Raw genomic sequence first — 22353 nt, 5'->3', positions numbered from 1 at the left:
GAATATGAAAATTCCATGCAGGGAGCATTCAGGACATGAACTTCAGTCGTTCTGTTGTGAGGCAGCAGTGCTACCACTGTGCCACCATACAACCCACGATTCTTCACATTAGATTAAAACTGCAGCACAGATGAAACATTGACATGTGAAATGTACATTAGGATCCTTCCAATTAGGCAAGATGAGTATTTATGAAAGTAATGTACAAGACACCATAATAGACTTTTCCTTAGTTATCGTTATCTGATGTTACCCCAAATATTGATATGAAGGATCTGACGCTGATACTAGATCCAAGACAATCAGAAAGAATTTTCACCCAAATCAGTTTAAGAATAGAGCACTCCCAGAACATAGAACCTAGTGAAGTGGGCACTTAGCAGTTTTCACAGATTAAGTTTAGGCAGTTTTAAATGAGGTGTGTGCCTGATGTACACATGCATGTTATAATTCAGCTGAAAATTGTGCAGTCTGTACAAAACTTTTTCTGAATAGCTAAACTCAATTCCCTATCTGAAATTTTAATAGAAAAATCCCTTTCAAATAGTCCTCCGAGATCTTGTAGGGCCAAACCCTTTAAAAATTGTTGATAAAACCAAGAAATTCTACTGTATGTTCTAGGTACAAATCTCATTATATGTTCCTTATTTTATGAGACACAAGTATCTATCTATCAATCTATCTATTCTACTGTTGACCTATACTGTTTCAGGGGGGTCTTGGTATCTTTGTAAAGTAGAGATATTTCATACTATTATCAAAGAGGAGGGTAGCAAAACTGGATGCCATCATTAAAAATACCCTCCCATCAACTCCTCCAGGTGGTGTCCTCTTGGAGCACTTTAAGCCAGAGGCTCATTTCACCATGGTGCTAAGTGCCACCTCTGGGGATCCTTTTTCCCCCGCATCTATCAGGCAATTCAATGTATCCCCCTGACATTTCATTCTAAATAACTATACTCCAAGTTATTTTGCTACTTCTGCACAATATACATTTATTGTATTTATTAATTATCTACAAGTATCTTTTCTATTGATTGATTATCTAATTTGTTCCATGACTCTGTATCTTTGTTTTGTTTACACTGCTGTATGCACCTAAATTTCCCATTGGGATTAATAAAGCTTATCTCAAATATTCAGCTTCCTGGCCACGTCAGTTGTGGTTGGCATTATATAATGTAAAAATTGTACTAAAACAGAAAGAAAATGTTTTTTTAAATTGTCAGCTTATAAAACAATGAGACCAAACAAAATGGATGAAAATGAATATAAAATAAAAAAAACAGCTTTTATTTAATTAATAAAAATTAACGTGAGTCTGTACCATTCCATTTACAAGTGTATGCCCACAATTTGTGGGCAACCTTGGCGTTTTGGTTTTTTGCCATCCTTGGCATATTTTTGTAATTAGACAAATTAACACTATCATTAAGGGATTCATGTCCTCTGATTCAATAGCTTCCCATTGATACCAGGTACCATGTAAAACACTAGGCTGTATTCCATTGCTATAAAATAAAACAAGAAAAATACAGTTCCATGCAATCTGGACACATCTGGCCAAATTAAATATTTTAACATTCAAAGTTTTAAAAAAAAATGTAAATATAAGTTCAACAGCAAACAAAGTAAAAAATGGCAATTTTATGACAATGTTAATACTAAGTTATAATTTTTTGATGAACTAAAAAAAAACAAAAATACAAAACCGTAAATGTGGCATTTACAGAAGTTTGGTCACATTAGTAAGCAAGTACTTAGTAACACCCTCTCTGTCAAAAATTACAGCTGGCAAACATCTATAGCCAGCTAGCTATGAATCATCTAAATTGTTGTATTCTTGCATGCACAGTTCAAGATAGAAAGGTGTTTAGATAGGGCGGAGTGGTGGCTCTGAGGATACGAATCTATGCTGATATCCGGAAGGTTGTTGATTCAAATCCCTATTACTGCCAAAAGAGATCCTACTCTGGTGGGCTGTTGAGCAAGGCCCTTAACCTGCAATTGCTCCCGAGGTGCCGTACAATGGATGACACTGCTCTCTGACCCCAAAGGGTATGCAAAAACTAACAAATTCCCAAAACAAAAAATTGCATAAGGCGAAAAAAAACGTCTGGGGTCTGCATGGTCCATTCCAAAGTCTTCAACATTTGTCTTTAATTACTTTTTATTTGGCTGGCGCCTTCACCGTAGTTGACTTTCAATATTTGTGATACAATTGTTCAAAATGTCTATTGTTTTTTCCCAATGGAACACAGGCAAATGAAAACAACTTGCTCATGGTCATACAGTGTCACTAGTGGGATATGAATCCATAACTTCAGTATTTGAAGCACAAAGTCTTAACCACTATGATGCACTGCCTTGATACTTCATAGCAGATTTCAGTGTATTTTGGATCTCTTATACAGTAGAAGCAATCATTTATTTTTAGCTTCAGTTTATTAACTGACTGAAATTCACCTCAAGGATTTGTTGATATTTAGGAAACCTTGCACAAGTTCACTATGTCATTACCAGTCACACACCCCCAAAGCATAATTGATCTGGCCCCATACTTAATTTGTAAGGTATTTTCTTCAAAACCAGTTCTTTTATTTCTCCAAACAAACCTTTTGTGGTTGTGACCCACAAAACTGGTCCATAGCGCTTGGTTCCAAACTCCTTTCCTTCTTACGTGGATGTTGTTTTCTATATGTAATAAGCTGTTCTTTTGTGATGACTGATCGTAAAATTAATTTTTCATGACTCTTTAATGAAGGTCATTCCTTTTAAGCAACACTGCACAGCAGAGTACACCAAGACTCCTTTCTGAGACTCGCTCCTCCACAGTGCACTAGGAAGCACCCATGGGGACCTTTTCTGCCTGCTGTTATCAGGCAATTCAATGCTTCCTCCCAACAACCCAGGCTAGATACTTGTACTTGGTTTGCTATTTCTGCACAAAACACTTTCATTATTTACTTATCTGCCTATCTATATTAATTGATAACATTTGTTCTGTGAGTCAGTATTGTTTTGTGATCCTGTTTCCTTTGGGATTAGGAATATTTAATAACTCTGCCTGCATAAAGTAAAAAGTCAAATTTGATAAAGAAACACATGAGCATGGGTACTAATTAATTTTTTTATTTTTACTGCATTTAAAAAAACAATATTTGAGCCTCCAAAAATGTAGGTGGCAGAAAGGGTAAAATTTCTTCACATAATTGGAAAGAAAGATTTTTAAACTCTTTGTCAAAAGAAATTTGTTATTCAAAGGGGTTGTGAAAAAATTCAGTAAAACAAGACACTGCTCACTTTCTTTTAATCCTCTTGTCTCTATTATAAAAAAAAAAAACAAAAAACAAAAACCACAATCTTTTGAAGATAGACACTTTAGTGACACACTTTCACGTCCCGCGACACAGTCAAGTCACGTCATACAGACATCCTTTGGAAGCAAGTCCCATGATACGGTGACCTTTGCAAGTCACGCTCTACTTACAACCATTTTCAAACAAGATCACAGTCATCTAACCTCTCAGTTGTTGGCACGCCCTACTTACAACCATTTTCAAACATGAAGAGCAAGTTAAAACTTACAAAAGTAGTAAAATTCTGAAGTATCAAAAAAAATGAGAGTAAAGATCACATTAGCACTAACAAACAGAAATAAAACAAATAACAGAACAGCAAAAACAGATTGCATATACGGATACAGGCAGGTGATATGTCAGAAGTATGTAGATACTGTAAGGCTTTACGTCTATTTTGTATTGCCATCAGGGAAAAGTAAAGTAGTGTTGCTTCCCAACATCTGTGAGAATTAAAAGATTTGTTGTTTGGTGAAAGTGAAATCCATACACACTACAGGCAAATATACGCGTCTACAATAATCTTTTTGCGTTCACATAATTCAATGTGCAAAACGTAGATTTACACAATAATGGACCATACGCTATGAGAATCTGTGGTCCCGCAACAGTAAAAGCTACGACAAGTTTAATTTTGAAAAAAAAAATTCGGTCAGGTGTATATTTATTATCACGGAGAAGTGATGCAGTATAGAATCGAAAGAGTTAAACGATCGGATGTATTAGAAAAGTTAAAAAGTTGAAGCTAATCGTCTCTTCTTTATTAACTCAAATCAAGCAAAACTTAGAACGGAACATATGCAAGGTCTCATTGATCACGTTCAAAATTCAAATATCAATAGTTCAGAAAAATTCAAAATAGGTAAAGCAGTAATATTACCATCATCATATCAAGGTAGTCCAAGAGCATTTCAACAGTTATTTCATGATGCAATGGTAATATCACGAAATATCGGTCGGCCAGATTTATTTATTACAATGTCGTGCAATCCACAATGGCCAGAAATCCGCAGATTGAGAACAATGCCACTGGCTACATCGGCTCTGGATAGTTCCACTTACGCAAGTAGACTGTTTTATCAGAAAGTTTTATTTTTATTGAAAGAACTCGAAACAGTATTTGGCAAATCAGAGCATACATTTATTTACACGATAGAATTTCAAAAACGGGGTTTGCCTCACATGCATTTTTGGTTACTTTGCAAAATAAATTATTAACTGCTGCTGATATAAAATTTTAACAGGCGACAAGGTAATGTAGTACATATTCCAAGAATAACAGACACAAAAGGAGATCTTGATATGCTATTCGTACTAAAACGTTTACAGTTTCCCATGAGAATAGCTTTTGCAATGACAATTAACAAATCACATTCGAAAAAGTTGATTTATAAGAGAGAAAGAAACAATATTCACTCATGGCCAGTTATACATTGCAATATCACGATGTAAGACCAAATAAGGAATCAAAATTCAATGAGATCTTGAAGAAATGTTAATTCTAAACTTTGTTTTTACTGAAGTTTTAAAGTAAAAGTGAACATAATGCATATGTAACAGTTCCCATGAAAAAAACAATCTCTTTAAATTGTATTTCCGGTTAACTAAACCTGGGGGTTGGCAAATGAAGTGAGCAGAGGGCACAGTCCCCTAGTAATTAATAAAAAAAAAATGGCCTAAAGTCTAAATATGTAATATTTACTGGGTAGTTTTAGAGAGAAGAGGATAAGTTCAACAGTACAAAAACAAACAAAAGTTAAATTCATGTGCTTTACTGTACTGACAATAAACCGAGCTTAGTGTGCTCATGCAGGAGCTTGAAGCTGTACTGAATGTTTTTGTTTCTGGACAGTTATGTTTAAAAGCTTGGTAGAAGTCTTTCAGATTAGCTAAAATCAACCTCTTCTGAATGAAGGTATTCCACTAATTTCTGCTACTGTTCACTTAACTCACTGTGATCCAAACTACAGAACATTCCTCATTGGTGATAGAAATCTGGAGGTCAAATGGTTTACTTAACTGACAAACACTTTTCACTGCAATTTGGTTAACTTTCTTTCTGAGATCAGTTCATAGAAACAAATCTCTCTTAATTCTTCAGTACTGATAACTACTGAAAAAATTTACAATAACTTATAATACCAAAGTGGGACAATCAGAGTAATAACACAAGAATAGATAAGTAAAACATAGAGGTGAACAAGATGCTACTAAAAAGTAGCAGAGTTCAACTGCAACTGAGCCTACTACAACATGCACATTCACTAGATTGCTAGTGAAGCATGACTGGAAAATTCAAATCAACCCAAATTCAATCACTAACAGGTCAAGATAGGTCTCCTTGCAACAAACCACCCAATAATATAATTTTTTAACATTTAGACTGTTTGTATTAAATAAGAGGATAAAAAAAAGTGTGATTAGTGTGTCACGTCAGTATATTTTTTTCTGGAAGATCAAAGCCTCATAGCTCCTAAACCACTTTGAATAACTTCATAATGTTTTATGTTGAAAGCTGATTTAAAGTACTTTCTTACCAATTAAGTCAAAAAGTACCCTTTCCCCACGTGCCTTTTTAGAGTCTTGAAAATGGCACTGTTTCAAAAAAAAAAAACAACACTGATAGTTATCTCAGGAAGGTACAATGGAACCCGAAGTAATTTCCCCCATAGGATTATATGTAAATACAATTAATCCACTCCAGACTGTATGAACTGTATGTAAATACATATATTTTTTTTAAATGATTTTTAAGCACAAATATAGTTAATCATACCATAGAATGCACAGCGTAATAGTAAACTAAATGTAAAAACATTGAATAACACTGAGAAAACCTTGAACAACAGAGAAAATTAACATTGCAAGAGTTCGCGCTATAGCGCTACGAACCGCTCGCTAAAAACACATTTTTTTAAATGAGTTTTAAACACAGGGAAAACATGAACATTTAAAAAATCCGTAATTTAATAAACAACCAAGAAAACTAACATTGTAACAATGCACGCTATGAACCGATCGCTGTAAACAGAAGAGAAGTGGAGATTAAAATCCAATAAAAAAAGTCTTCATTAAATACAACGAGATTAAAACAATGCTCAAAATCAGTCTCTTTAAAAACAAGCCAAGTGCAGTCTTTAACTGCCTTCTCGGCCTTATGCGGCCAGCCCTCTCTCTTGCTGCACAGGGAATGCACAGGGAGAGACCGAACACGTGCAGAAATCATCGCCGTGCACAAACCGAAAGGGAAACTGGCTTGTTCATATACTGAGTGTGTGGTTGTGAACAGATGCAAAAGTTTGCCGAACTTTTTGGTCATAACCAGATTTATATGTGTTCAGAGACATTCGTGAACCGAGGTTCCACTGTATGTGTAATTCATATGCCAAATTTCATTAAAATCAAAAATGGTCATCCAAAAACATTTCTTAAAAATTGGTTGAATTCAAATAGACAATCAGCTATCCCTGGGGTTTGCATTTATTAGTGCCCCCAAGGCACTATTTGCCAAGTGCTATAGGCTCTCTGGTTCTGTACAAATTCATCATTTCCATTCATGTCAGACACAAATAAAACAATATTAAGCTGTATTATATTACTGTATAATAAAGCATGCAAAGACGAAAATGGATAAATGAAAATAAATCTTATTTTCATTGACAGAAATAAAAAAAATGAAAAACAAAACATTTTCAAACTTAGAAAGTTACTGCAAGTCTGTGTTGCACTTCTTTACCATTAAACCACTTTTCTAGCATAGTCCATCACTGTTAGAATGAAAAACAATTTTAAATAACATTCATGTCTACAATTATTCTAAATCACAGCACACACCCATAGAATTTGCCAATGTTGGTCATGTCCGTTACGGGAGATGGACGTCTGAAGCGGAGCTCAGTTAGCAGCAGCTTTATATTTTTCTCTTATTTCTTATTATCCCGAGGTATCCTGTATTTACCCAACCCAAGGAGTTTCTACTACAGTATATAAACATGAGCAACAAGAAAGGGGGTCAGAAAGAAACGGAAAAGAAACCTAAAGCTACATCCCTGCCTTTCAGAGACTGACCTGGAACAGACAGGTGAAAAAACAGACTTTCCAGGACCCTGCTTCGCTGCATCGTCTCCTGTCGAGAGCGAAAATGGGAGTGAATGTGCAAGTGATGCAGGTCATGATAGCTCGTCGATTCCAGAAGATCACTTGAAACTGGAAATGGCCTTGCAGTCTGCACTTTCATCTACCCCTAGCGAGCTGGAAGCATTGGCTATAACAGGGATTGCCACTTCACCCACGGAGCACAAACACCGAAACAATCTGTCCGAACTGAAAGTAATGATCGCAACAATGGCCACGGCCATAAATGAGCTCAACAAAGACATTCAGAAAAATATAAAGACAGAAAGTGAGAAGACAAACGAGAAGCTGCAGCAGGATAATAAAGACTTGGAAAAACGTGTATATAATCGCTTTGATGCAGCCTTTAAAAGGTATGCTGGGAAAAACTAAGGAACACATTCAGGAAAATAAGTCCAAACTGAGAGCACTTGCTGATCAGCTGGAAGACATTAAGCAGACATTCACGACTCAATTTGAAACAGCTGAACATTTGGCATCTACCGCTGATGGAAAAGCAAAAAACTCGGAGACAGACTTGTTGCTCTGGAGGATGAATGCAGAAGGAATAATATTACTGTAGAATCGAAGATCTACCTGAGAATCGTGAAAGTCCAAACCCAGTGAAATTTGTAGCTGAACTATTCTCAAAAATAATTGGAGGGGACTTTAAATCAGATACACAGATAGCAGCAGCATATCACATACGTGGATCAAATACCTCTAAACCTAGGACTCAAATTGTTCGCTTCGAGAGATTACAATTTAAACTTAAATGTAATGTCACTTCTGAGACAGAAACAAGAGATTAAATTTGAAAATAACCACATTCATATTTTCCCTGATTTCTCACCCTCAACAGCCATTAAACGTGCCGCTTTTTACAACATTAAACAAAGGTTACAGAAAGCTGATATCAGATACAGCCTCTTGTATCCTACCAAACTGGAAGTGGATATTCAAGATAAATATTATATCTTCACCACTACGGATGAAGCAGAAAAGGAGTTAAGAAAGCTTATCCTGACACTTTTTTGAAATACGATCGTGAGTTGCATCCTATCATGGCATGGCAAAAAGATACAGTGCATCCAGAAAGTATTCACAGCGTATCACTTTTTCCACATTTTGTTATGTTACAGCCTTATTCCAAAATTGATTAAATTCATTTTTTTTCCTCAGAATTCTACACACAACACCCCATAATGACAACGTGAAAAAAGTTTACTTGAGGTTTTTGCAAATTTATTAAAAATAAAAAAACTGAGAAATCACATGTACATAAGTATTCACAGCCTTTGCTCAATACTTTGTCGAAGCACCTTTGGCAGCAATTACAGCCTCAAATTTTTTTGAATACGATGCCACAAGCTTGGCACACCTATCCTTGGCCAGTTTCGCCCATTCCTCTTTGCAGCACCTCTCAAGATCCATCAGGTTGGATGGGAAGCGTCGGTGCACAGCCATTTTAAGATCTCTCCAGAGATGTTCAATCGGATTCAAGTCTGGGCTCTGGCTGGGCCACTCAAGGACATTCACAGAGTTGTCCTGAGGCCACTCCTTTGATATCTTGGCTGTGTGCTTAAGGTCGTTGTCCTGCTGAAAGATGAACCGTTGCCCCAGTCTGAGGTCAAGAGCACTCTGGAGCAGGTTTTCATCCAGGAAGTCTCTGTACATCGCTGCAGTCATCTTTCCCTTTATCCTGACTAGTCTCCCAGTTCCTGCCACTGAAAAACATCCCCACAGCATGATGCTGCCACCACCATGCTTCAATGTAGGGATGGTGTTGGCCTGGTGATGAGCGGTGCCTGGTTTCCTCCAAACGTGATGCCTGGCATTCACATCAAAGAGTTCAATCTTTGTCACATCAGACCAGAGAATTTTCTTTCTCATGGTCTGAGAGTCCTTCAGGTGCCTTTTGGCAAACTCCAGGCGGGCTGCCATGTGCCTTTCACTAAGGAGTGGTTTCCGTCTGGCCACTCTACCATACAGGCCTGATTGGTGGATTTCTGCAGAGATGGTTGTCCTTCTGGAAGGTTCTCCTCTCTCCACAGAGGACCTCTGGAGCTCTGACAGAGTGACCATCGGGTTCTTGGTCACATCCCTGACTAAAGCCCTTCTCCCCGGATCGCTCAGTTTAGATGGCTGGCCAGCTCTAGGATGAGTCCTGGTGGTTTTGAACTTCTTCCACTTATGGATGATGGAGGCCACTGTGCTCACTGGGACCTTCAAAGCAGCAGAAATTTTTCTGTAACCTTCCCCAGATTTGTGCCTCAAGACAATCCTGTCTCAGAGGTCTACAGACAATTCCTTTGACTTCATGCTTGGTTTGTGCTCTGACATGAACTGTCAACTGTGGGACCTTTATATAGACAGGTGTGTGCCTTTCCAAATCATGTCCAATCAACTGAATTTACCACAGGTGGACTCCAAATAAGCTGCAGAAACATCTCAAGGATGATCAGGGGAAACAGGATGCACTGGAGCTCAATTTTGAGCTTTATGGCAAAGGCTGTGAATACTTATGTACATGTGCTTTCTCAACTTTTTTATTTTTAATAAATTTGCAAAAATCTCAAGTAAACTTTTTTCATGTTGTCATTATGGGGTGTTGTGTGTAGAATTCTGAGGAAAAAAATGAATTTAATCCATTCTGGAATAAGGCTGTAACATAACAAAATGTGGAAAAAGTGATGCACTGTGAATACTTTCCGGATGCACCCGCTGTCTGATCTGCTTGCAATGATACTAGTACCATAATTATACATCCTTTTCTCTTCTTTGCCACTTTCTGTTTATGTTTTAAGCGTATGTGTGTAAGAAATTAAAGTAGGTTTTTTTTTCTGTTCTAAAGGAGACTGTTTAACATCATACCCTTGGTTTATTGTTATTGTTATTATTGCATTAGGGTTTACTATGCTTATCCAGGGCCACTTTTTAACACCATTTCCTGGGTTTACTATCTTAATATTTCAAGTTGAAGAATATATTTTATGCTTATAGTATTTAGACTTTATCGGCAATTGATATCTCTATTTTTCAATCCTCAAACGCCGCTGCTGGGGGGTTTGTTTTGTTTTGGACGTGTTCTGTCTCTAGGTATGTCAGAGGACTGGGACTTTGTGAAGTGGGATCCAACCTTACGTGTGGAGACAAAAGGGGGGGGATAAGGGGGGGGGGGGGATAAATAGAATAAGCTATATCTAATCCTTCCTTTTAATCCTTATAATTACCAATGTAACAATTGGCTGCATGGCAATAACTCGTGGGAAAATTGGAAATTAAGGTTAAAACTGTGTCACTTCCAGTTAAGACTACAAAATGACATCAAAAATTCAGAATCAATGTCTCCATGGTGGGACAGTTAACATGGCGAACTGGAATGTTAAAGGCCCGAATCACAAATTAAAGAAAAGAAGTATTCTCTCACCTAACAGGTGTAAACATCTATCTATCTATCTATCTATCTATCTATCTATCTGAACGCTAAAATAGTATTTTTTATAGGAGACCCACTTACTAAGCAAGGATCTGTTCTGGCTGCAAAAAGACTGGACTGGTCAAATGTTCCATTCCAGCTTTACAAAGAAAACTAGAGGTGTGGGAATTCTCATACATAGAACAGTTTCATTTGTCGTATCAGATGTAGTATCTGATCCTGAAGGGATATGTGATTGTCATGGGCAATTTATTTAACCGTAAAGTGATTTTGATAAATGTTTATGCACCCAATGTCGATGATAAGGAATTCATACAAAATGTATTTGCATCCATTCCCAATGTGAACACTCATAAAAATTATAATGGCTGGGGATTTTGTGTTTTAAATCCACTCTTAGATAGGTCTCCTGTCACAGGGGGGATGACATCTAACACTGCAAAGACAATTACAGTTTTTAACTGACCACAACTTATCAGACCCCTGGAGGTTTCTAAACACAAACTCAAGAACATATTCCTTCTACTCGCCAGTGCATCATTGCTACTCAAGAAATGATTATTTCTTTATAGATAATACTTTCTTGCCTAAGATTAAATCTTGCAAGTACAACGCTATTGTTATTTCCGACCATGCCCCTCTGATCTTGGAGCTAAAATCATTATGCCCCACATACTCCTCTCGCAGATGGCGTCTTAACTCACTTCTGTTAGCAGATGAGAACTGTACAGAATTTATATTAAAACAAATCAGTTCTAGAGACAAATACATCCTCAGAGATCTCTGCAGGGAAACTCTGAAGGCCTTCTTAAGAGGACAGATTATTTCATATCTTTCCCACAGAAATAAATTCTAAACCAAGAAGGTATCAGAGCTAACCAATGAAATTACTAGAAACGATCAAGAACATGCCAGGTGTCAAAGTGAGGCACTTCATAAGAAAAGGTAGGCTCTGCATTCAAAGCTCAACCTCGTAACAACTAAAAAACCGAATAACTCATTTTTAAATCAAGACGTCATTACTATGAACACAGAGATAAAGCTAATAAGCTCTTAGCTCAACAGATCCACAAGCAAGAATTCCACAATGCAATTCCAGCAATCACCAACACGAATGGAGACAAAATCATTGACCATAAAAATATAATGCACACGTTTAGAGACTACTATAAATCCTTATATTCTACTGAGTTTAAAGAAGACAACACACAATCTAATGCATTTCTGGATGCATTACAGATACCACAAATAGATACTCTTAGTACAGAGGAATTGGATAAACCTTTGGCGCTATCAGAATTACTAGACGCTCTAAAGTCACTTCAGAGAGGGAAATCAGCAGGCCCTGTTGGCTACCTTGTCGAATTTTATAAGAAATTCTCCACTCAGCTAGCACCCCTCGTATTAGCAACATTTGCAGAAGCTAGAGACAAATTCTACCTCAAACTTTTCGCCAAGCATTAATCACCATCTTTCATAAACAAAATAAGGACTTATTACAATGTGCATCATACATACCATTTTCACTTCTAAATAATGATTTTAAGATACTCTCCAAAGTCCTAGCTAGAAGGATGGAGAAAGTGCTGCCTTCGGCAATATCACAAGATCAAACTGGATTTATTGAAGGCCGACAGCTTCCAATCTTCGACGCCTGTTTAATGTAATATATTCACCTGCAAAGTCAAACACCCCAGAGATGATATCATCGTTGGATGTAGAAAAAGCATTTGATAGGATTGAATGGAACTACCTTTTCACTACATTAGAGAAATTTGGGTTTGGCATGAACATTTGTGCATGGATCAAACTACTGTATACCAATCCAGAAGCTTCAGTTTGTATTAACAACATTAATTCAGACTACTTTAAACTAGAACGTGGTACCAGACAAGGATGCAACTTGTCACCACTACTTTTTGCTAATCGCCATTGAGCCACTGGCAGTTCACTGTCGAAATGCTCATCAGATAAAGGGGATTATCAGAGAAGGACTTGAACAGAAAATTTCTTTATATGAGGATGATATGGTATATGGTATATATTAGACCCACAAAATACTGTGCCTGCAGTCCTAACAGCACTTACAGAATTTCAAAAGATTTCTGATCTCAGAATTAATTTGAATAAAAGTGTGCTCTTTCCAGTGAATTCTCAAGCATACAATATTAGACTGGACACCTTCCCTTTTATCATTGCAGATCAGTTTAAATACCTCGGGGTAAATATCACAAGTAAACATAAAGCTCTTTATCAACAAAATTTCACCGTCTGTATGGAAAAAATTAAGCAAGACTTGCACAGGTAGTCAACCCTTCATTTCAATCTAGCTGGAAGAATTAACGTTGTTAAGATGAATATCCTTCCTAAGCTTCTCTTTTTATTTCAAAACATTCCAATATACATCAATAAATCATTTTTTAAGCAATTAGATTCAACCATAACCTCATTTATTTGGAACTTAAAACATCCATATATCCAAAGAGCGACCTAAGGCAGAAGGTGGCATGGCTCTACCTAACTTTTCAGTTTTATTACTGGGCAGCAAACACACAAGCTATAAAAACCTGGACATGGACACAAATAGATGAACATACACAGGCTTGGTCCGCAATAGAAATACAATGCTGCAGTACTTCTTTATATTCCCTGCTTTGTGCCCCTATAAATGCAAGTTATCGCAAATATACTAACAACCCAATTATGCTTCACTCACTCAGAATACGGAACCAATGTAGGAAGCATTATAAGATAGAGAACCTTTTAACTGTGGCAACTCTGCACGAGAACCACCTTTTTCAACCCTCGCAAATATATGCATTTTATAATATCTGGAAAACATCTGGGATTAAATTACTTAGAGATCTTTATATAGACAACATCTTTGCATCCTATGAACAATTATAGGCCTATTCCAAATTCAACTTTCCAGCAACACATTTCTTTCACTATCTTCAAATTAGAAACTCTGTTAAACAGAACCTGCCCGATCTTCATCATCTCCCACCTTCCTCTATGCTGGAAAACATATTGCTCACTTTCAAGGACTCAAGACAGCATTTCTGCAATATATAAAATCATCTTACAGTCCCTCCCTTTCAAAAATGCAAAAGGACAGTGGGAAAAGGATCTCTCACTCAACATATCAGAAAAGGAGTGGAAGGTAGCAATGCAGAGAATTCACTTGAGCGCCATATGCACAAAGCATACAATTATGCAACTCAAAATTATATATGGAGCACATCTGTCTCGTTTAAAATTGTCCAAAATGTTTCCAGGGCAAGATCCAACCTGCGAACGCTGCAATCAAGTTCCAGCCTCACTGGGTCACATGTTCTGGGCCTGCACCATATTAACATCATTCTGGACAAAAATTTTTAAGTGCCTTTCAGACAGCCTTGGTGTCACAATCCCTCCTAACACAATAACAGCTGTGTTTGCTGTATTTCCAGATGGGCTTAAAGTTGAGAAGAACAAACAAACTGATCGCCTTTACTACACTATTGGCACGCAGACTTATCTTGCTAAACTGGAAGAATCCTAACTCTCCTCTTTTAAGTCAGTGGGTAACTGATGTTTCATACTATATGAAATTGGAAAAAATCAAATTCTCAGAGGATCTGTGCAGAACTTTTTCAAAACCTGGCAGGATCAAATCAATAACATTTTAGATTAAGTTCTTAAAGCACTGAGGAAGCAGATTATTTTCCCATTTTTTCTTTTCTTCTCCATTTATCTTTATCTGCTTATTAGACTCATCAATTTACTTATTTTTACTAGCTTTAAGTTTTACTCCGTTAGCCATCCTCTCTTTCTCAGGGGTGGGGGTTGATATGTTTTCAATCCTATTTTTTGTAAAAATTGATCTATTTGTATGGCATGGTTACAATAAAATTAAAAAAAGGCCACAGCAAACAATGTGAGACTCACCAAGGAAGTTCATGATACCAAATCCCACAATTATGACTAACACAGTCTGAAACCACAGCTTTAAACATACTTTTCTCACCAAAAGAAAAACCCATGTAAAATAGCAGAAAGTAAGAAAACAGGTAAAGACTGAAATATACATACTTACATGCAAACAACTTAAAAATCAAGATTACAGGTTCAGTAATGCTGGAAGAGACAAGGTTTTCTATACTTCTTTGCCTGGCAAAAGCATTTCCAGGATTGCAACTGTTCCCGAAGTTTTCTTTAAGAAATTTGTATTAAAATACAAAGAAACTGCTAACAATAAATGACACTGAAGACACAGCCTCATCAGCTTTGTGAGACTGGAAGATTCTGGCACCTCCTCAGATCATTTTCCAAATATTTTACTTGCATCATGATGACTGAAAAACTGCTTTATACATTTCATCTAAAAAAGGCTGCTAAAAACAAAACGCGTGAAAGGCTTCCCAAATGCAAGTGTCAAATATTGGTAAAAAGGTCAGAATGTCTATTGTTTTATGAAACATGAAAATTCATTATACATCAAGCTAATCAATTGTAAATAAAACTGATATTAAACATATCACTAAGACAGCCAGTAATATCACAAGTGACAAACTACCCCAAAAATCTGTGTCACGGCACAAAGCCAAGTGTTGCAGGTCTTTGGAAACTTATCACATGAAAATTGTAATATATCTTGATACCTACAACTGATGCATAATAAAGCCAGAATAAGCATGTGCAATTAAAAGGCAATCCATTGCAGGGGGATAGAACCTTTAATGGAATTCTTTATTTTGACAGAACACCTAAGACCAAGGAGTTGGAATCAGTACATTCCATGTTTTCACAAAGTATCCCTATAGGGCAAACCTATTTATAACAAAAATGATAAGTGCTTGGTGAACATGATGGCTGTGTTGGGGCTGAAACTGCATAGAACCTAGGTGAAGGAAACAGTACAAATAACTGAAACAAGTGCACATAAACACACTCACTCTATCAAGAGCCCCTATAATTTACTTGTATTGACACAGTATTAAAATGAAACTTCATCACATTCAAATATATGTAAAGACATCAAAGACCGACCCGAATAGTTTGATTTAAATTAAGATAGGTAAACATAACTTACATTGTGCTGGTGGGGCCAGAGATGCCCTTTGTTGTCTATTTGGTCCTGGCTGATGGTAAGTCCCTGGTGGTGGTGCGTTGCTGTATGCACCATCCCTTGTTCGCTCTCTTGGCATATTATGGCTTTAAAAGTATAAAAAGACACAAAGCATGCTTTAGAATTTTTAGAGCTTTCAACGGTTAAGATATAACATTGCCTTTTTATTTGTTGGTTCTGTATTTTCACAACCAGCGGTCATGAGTGTACATAAATCAGTCAGAGAATTCCACTCTCAACAAGCATATGTAACACAGAAACACAGTCTTTCATAACCAAATAAAGTGAAAACCAAATACAGTTAGAATAAATTCACAATGAGAAGGCTAATGATAGGTGCTGTTAGACATTATGAGGTAAAAAATATAAAAGAATATAAGCATGTAAAATATTTCTGTGTGGCTTTTGATTTTGTGTAGGAGAAAGAAGAGTGAAACAATGATGGATTCCCACTATATCGGGAGCAAACTTTTCAAACCGTTGAAATTAATTGTAAGACACTGCAGATGATTGAAGAGCCATGGCTATACCATCAATTAAAACAGTTGGTTTTTTTGTTTTTTTAAAAAAAAAAAAAGGAAGATGATTATCAGGTTTTCAAGACCAATTTTAAATAGCTTGCCTTGAAATTGCTTGATTGGGACCCCTGTCTTATTTGTACACAACTATGTTCATATGGATGTCAGATAAATGATGAATACAGTAATCCCTCGCTATATCGCACTGACTTTCGCGGCTTCACTCTATCGCGGATTTTATATGTAAGCATATTTAAATATATATCGCGGATTTTTTGATGGTTCGCGGATTTCTGCGGACAATGGGTCTTTTAATTTCTGGTACATGCTTCCTCAGTTGGTTTGCCCAGTTGATTTCATACAAGGGACGCTATTGGCAGATGGCTGAGAAGCTACCCAACCAGAGCGCGTATTACGTATTAATTAAAACTCCTCAAATATATTGTGAGCACGGGGGCTGTTCGCACCCCTAGAGGATACGGTCGCTCCTCAAAAAACGCTGAAAGATTACCTTCTCATTGCTCTCTTTCTTGCTGGGCTTACATATGGCTGCTTTGTCAAGCAATATGCTTCCCGCACTGTGCTTCGCATACTTAAAAGATCAAACAGCACGTATTGATTTTTGATTGGTTGCTTTTTTCTCTCTCTCTTGCTCTGACATTCTCTGCTCCTGACGAATTGGAAAGAATTGGAATGTCATCAAATTTAAAATAAAAATTAAGCCTTCTAAGGCTCAATTTTGGGATACAACCTCAAGTTAAAAATCTTCCACAAAAATGGACTGTAGTATAGTTGAAATCTCTGCATATCTTCTTAATTCCCTTGAGGAAATCTGATTAATCATTTTCAATTCAAACACATAGCTCCCTGTTGGAGTTTGTTTCAAAAATTACAAAAGCACGGGATAGACAGACACTGAGAACAAACTACATCAAGCTGCCACAAATCACAATCAGCTTTATGTGTATATTGAGTGTGAGTTAACAATATACAGTAATTAATAAAGGTAATTTAACCTAAAATCTAGTAACAAAGCTACATCAACAAAATTAACTACAACAATGGGTGCAATATTATAGACCTACAGATCCAGAGGGATTATAGCCACATTTTTCCAGTGTACAGCTATAATGAACAAACTCACAGTCCTGTCTGTGTGATAGGGATTATAAACTGAGGCAACTTTCTATCTCTGCAGAAAAGATACAGAATAACTTGAATTTCAGAAAAATCTCTCATACCAATATTGTTAAAACAATGACATCAAGCAAAAGCAAAATAAAAATGAAGGGCAAATTATGTACAACAAAGGACACAAAAACCATTCATAAACACCATAATCATTCATTAACTCATAATCATCAAATTCCTGTCACTTGCATATACTTGTACTTTTTAAAGCATTAAAACATAACACAACAAGCAATATAAATAAAATTAGAAAAAATAGACTCCTTGAATGAATAGACAACTTAACAAAATATAGTAAAAGCCATCAAAACCAAAAGAAAAACGAACGAAAATGGTGGGGAGTAATTTGTGATCACAAAGGTTTTTCGCAAGTAATTCCTATTTCTTTATGTCAACATAGCTTATATGAAAAGAAGGCAGCATTTTAGAAAAAGAACTGTGTGGTATGTCAATGTCTATGGTGTTCTTTGAGTACAGAACATTACTAGTGCCAAACTGTTCGAGGAGGAGGCGGCCTTGGAATAATTCATTGTAACAAAACGCAAATCACGTCTAAAAATTTAGGCGACTTTACATCCTTTGAGACATTCATTGAAAAATATTAAAACAGATTCCAACACAATTATAGTGTTAGTCTACAAACCACCAGGGCCATATTCATTGTTCATGACTGAATTTAGCAACCTTTTATCTGATTTGGCTATAAATTATGATCACGTAGTATTGATGGGGGATTTTAATGTACACATTAATGTGGAAACTGACACTTTTAGCAAATGTTTTACTTATTTGTTAAATTCAGTAGGATTTTGTCATATTGTCAAAGGTCCAACTCATAATCATAACCACACATTAGATTTAATTATAACTTACAAAGTTGAAATTCAAAATTTAAATATTACTCCATTAAATGATGTTATTTCCGATCACTACTTAATTACATTTGATTTAGTCTTGCCCTTGCCAACGCACTCTCAGATTAAAATGACAATGTGACATCTAGATTGTAATTCTGCTTCACAATTTTATAGATACCTTGAGTATGTTGAATGTAGTTGTGGAAAACCATTTAGATCAGTTAACATCAAATGTAAACATGAAAAACAGTTTAGGTCAGTTAACATCACATTATAATGTGACCTTGAGAGATGCTCTGGACACAGTGGCTCCCCTTAAAACAAAACTGATCAAAGCACATAGAAACTCTCCTTGGTTTAATGAAAACACTCGAGCTCTTAAATTAGAGTATCGAAAACTGGAGCACAGATGGAGAACAACAAAGCTACATGTCTTTCAAATTGCATGGACAGAGTGTTAAAAAATATAAAAAAGCTCTCTTTAAAGCTCGTTCAGAATACTATTCTACAATAATAGATGGCAATAATAAAAATCCTTGGGTACTGTTTAGAACAGTGGCTAAATTAACAAATGGGAATTCAGATCTACAGTGCAAAATACCAACAGATATTAGCAGTACAGACTTTATGAACTTCTTCAATGAGAAAATTAAAAATAAGATCCCAGATCTCAGCATCACAGTACAAACCACATACTAGCTTAGCAGACCCTGTCTCACATTGCATTCAGCACTTTAGTAATTTTAATTCTGTAACTGAGCAGGATGTCTTAACTTTAATTTCTAAAATGAAACCCACTACTTGTTCCCTAGATCCAGTGCCAACAAAACTAGTAAAAAGTGCAATGGATGTTCTTGCAGCGTCTAAACATTATTAATAGTTCATTATTGCACGGCACAGTACCTGATGCACTAAAAGTGTCAGTCACTAAACCATTACTTAAAAAGTCAGACCTAGACCCACACATTAATCACATTATTACTTAATAATTACAGACCTATTTCAAATTTACCCTCTCTCTCTAAAATACTAGAAAAAGTAGTCGCCAATCAGCTTCAGTCACACCTTACGCATTACAATTTATTTGAGAAATTCCAGTCTGGTTTCCGCACTGGTCATAGTAGAGAAATGGCACTAACGCGGGTTGTAAACGACATTCCGATATCCTGTGATGAAGGAAACTCCACTGTAATTATGTTGTTAGACTTAAGCACAGCATTTGACACCATTGACCATTCTATTTTACTGCACAGGCTAGAAAATGATGTTGGGCTTACAGGCACTGTGCTTGCTTGGTTTAGTTCTTATTTAACAAATCGATTCCAATAAGCACAGAAATGTGCTGACCATACTCCATCAATACACACAGAATATAGTGTCCCGGAGGGCTCAGTATTGGGACCTTGACTGTTTTGATTTTACATGCTTCCACTGGGATCTATCATTAGGAAACAATGTTAATTTTCACTCGTATGCAGATGAAAGGTATAACTGGGTGTCATTTAGGTCAAATGAAGTTTCTCCAATGTTGTCTTTAATTAGTTGTGTTAGTGAATTAAAGGAGTGGATGGATAAGAATTACCTATCTTTAAACACCGATAAAAAAAGATGTTAATCGTTGGAGAGAATGACGCTGATCACAACAATATTTTGTCATCATTTAACTCCGTTGGAAACACAATTTTACTGAATCAGCCCACAATATAGGAGTTATCTTTGACTCTAGCATGTCATTTAAAGCACATTACAAAGTTGTCCAAGTCATGTTTCTTCCAATTTAAAAATGTTGGGAAATTAAGGCGCTTTCTAAATAAACAGGATTCTGAGAAATTAATTCATGCATTTTATTTCTAGTAGGATTGACTACTGCAATGCGGTGTTCACTGGATGTTCAAACTGTTCTTTATATAGCCTCCAGTTAATCCAAAATGCTGCTGCAAGAATTATTATAAGAACAAGAAAATACAAACACATAACTCCAATTCTTAAATCCTTACACTGGCTCCCGGTTAAGTTTAGGGCAGATTTCAAAATCCTCCTTTAACATATAAAGCATTAAATGGCCAAGGTCCAGCTTACTTGTCTGAACTTATCATGACTTACAAACCAGAGCGCACATTAAGATCTCAAGATGCCGGTCTGCTTTCGATTCCAAGAATAAAATAACATTGGGAGGTCGAGCTTTTAGTTACAGGGCCCCTAAACTGTGGAATGGTCTGCCTGCTACTATAAGAGATGCCCCTTCTGTATCAGTTTTTAAATCCCGGCTGAAGACTCACTACTTCAGTTTAGCATATCCTGACTAGAGCCGATGATTAACTGTACAGACTGCATCTCTGTTGTTAGTCATTAGCATTAAAACATAAGTAACATGATAGTTATAATTTGTTACCATCTCTCACCTATTCGGTTTCTCTTCTCTGTACTCAAATGTGGCACTTGGTGCCACGGCCCACCTTACAAGTTGTTTTGCTTGCCTAAGGTAAAGTAATCCCTGATGGAGGATTGCAGGAATTGTGGGATAGAGGGGTCCTTTCATTAGATTGGCAGGCCCAGCGCTGCTTCAGGTGTGGAATGGCCAAATGGGGGAGGCAGCTTTATGGCTGAGGTTTCCAAGACTCTAAACAATTCCAATTCATATTATGTGATATGATCTACTGTTAAATTCTGCTCCATACTTGTATACATTTTATTTTTATACTGTATTGAGGATTTGTTCTGTGTATCGTATTGCATTGACCCCCTTCTTTTTGACACCCACTGGATGCCCAACCTACCTGGAAAGGGGTCTCTTTATGAACATGCCTTTCCCAAGGTTTCTTCCATTTTTTTCCCTACAAGGGTTTTTTGGGAGTTTTTTCTTGTCGTCTTAGAGAGTCAAGGATGGGGGGCTGTCAAGAGGCAGGACCTGTTAAAGCCCATTGCAGCACTTCTTGTGTGATTTTAGGCTATACAAAAATAAATTATATTGTATTGTAGTGTAGTGTATTGTATAAATAAAATTTTAATAATGAAATAAATACATGAAAAAGTGCAGTAATACGAGTCATTAAATTGTGAATAAAAATCCTAAACAAGTCATTTAATTAATATGAAATACAATGTCATCCATTTGTCCAATAATGTACTTAAACTTAATTATTGCCAGCTTTATTTGAAAATGGCCTTATTTTTAAAAAGTGTTTATTTAACAGGAAGACTACCCCAAAAGCACATTTCCAAAAGTCTAACGTAAGCGTTATTTCAAATTTCCGCTTTCCATGGTTTTGTTACTTGTTAATTAATAATAACGGAATGAATCAAAGACCACCAGGATAAACCTGTTCCTCCTACTGATTAACCCTTTGCTGTCAATTTGTTTTCCCTGTTTGTAAACAGCAAACTGCCTTCCAACTGACAAAGGTGTGGAAGCAATTTAGTTGTTGGGAAAGTTAGTTTTTAGAAAATAGAAAGAACATTTAATACAGGATACTACTTTGAGAAGAATTGAGGATATAATGCAAATGCACCAGACAGATGAGAGCTCTTCAAAATGTTAATGAAGAAGTTGTTACACTGACTGAGCACCAATACCATACAAATGATTGTCATGAAGAAATCACAAACCGTTCATAGCTAGAAATTCCAGGTGGCAAGCTTCCAGATAACTTTCTGTCTGGACAAGGTGCTCAATTGACTTTAAACTCTCCAGAACTTCATCAATGCAAATATTTTGGAGAGCTCTTATCAATATAAACATTCCCAACATATTGTTAAATCATCTTAG

At 36.4% G+C, this 22353-nt stretch overlaps 1 protein-coding gene across 2 annotated transcripts in view; it reads right to left on the bottom strand.

The window, feature by feature from the left end:
* The window catches only part of xrn2 (5'-3' exoribonuclease 2), a 309462-nt gene that overhangs the window by 71894 nt on the left and 215215 nt on the right, over positions 1-22353 (bottom strand). For both annotated transcript variants that reach the window (XM_028797522.2, XM_028797523.2), the window contains one exon: positions 15986-16107. In XM_028797522.2, the coding sequence (XP_028653355.1) occupies positions 15986-16107 (122 nt within the window). The remainder of the gene's footprint in view (positions 1-15985; positions 16108-22353) is intronic.

Source organism: Erpetoichthys calabaricus, chromosome 3 (assembly GCF_900747795.2).
Source record: "Erpetoichthys calabaricus chromosome 3, fErpCal1.3, whole genome shotgun sequence".
NCBI lineage: Eukaryota > Metazoa > Chordata > Cladistia > Polypteriformes > Polypteridae > Erpetoichthys > Erpetoichthys calabaricus.
Note: the sequence above shows the minus strand (reverse complement) of the source record. Positions and strands in the feature narration are given on the sequence as shown.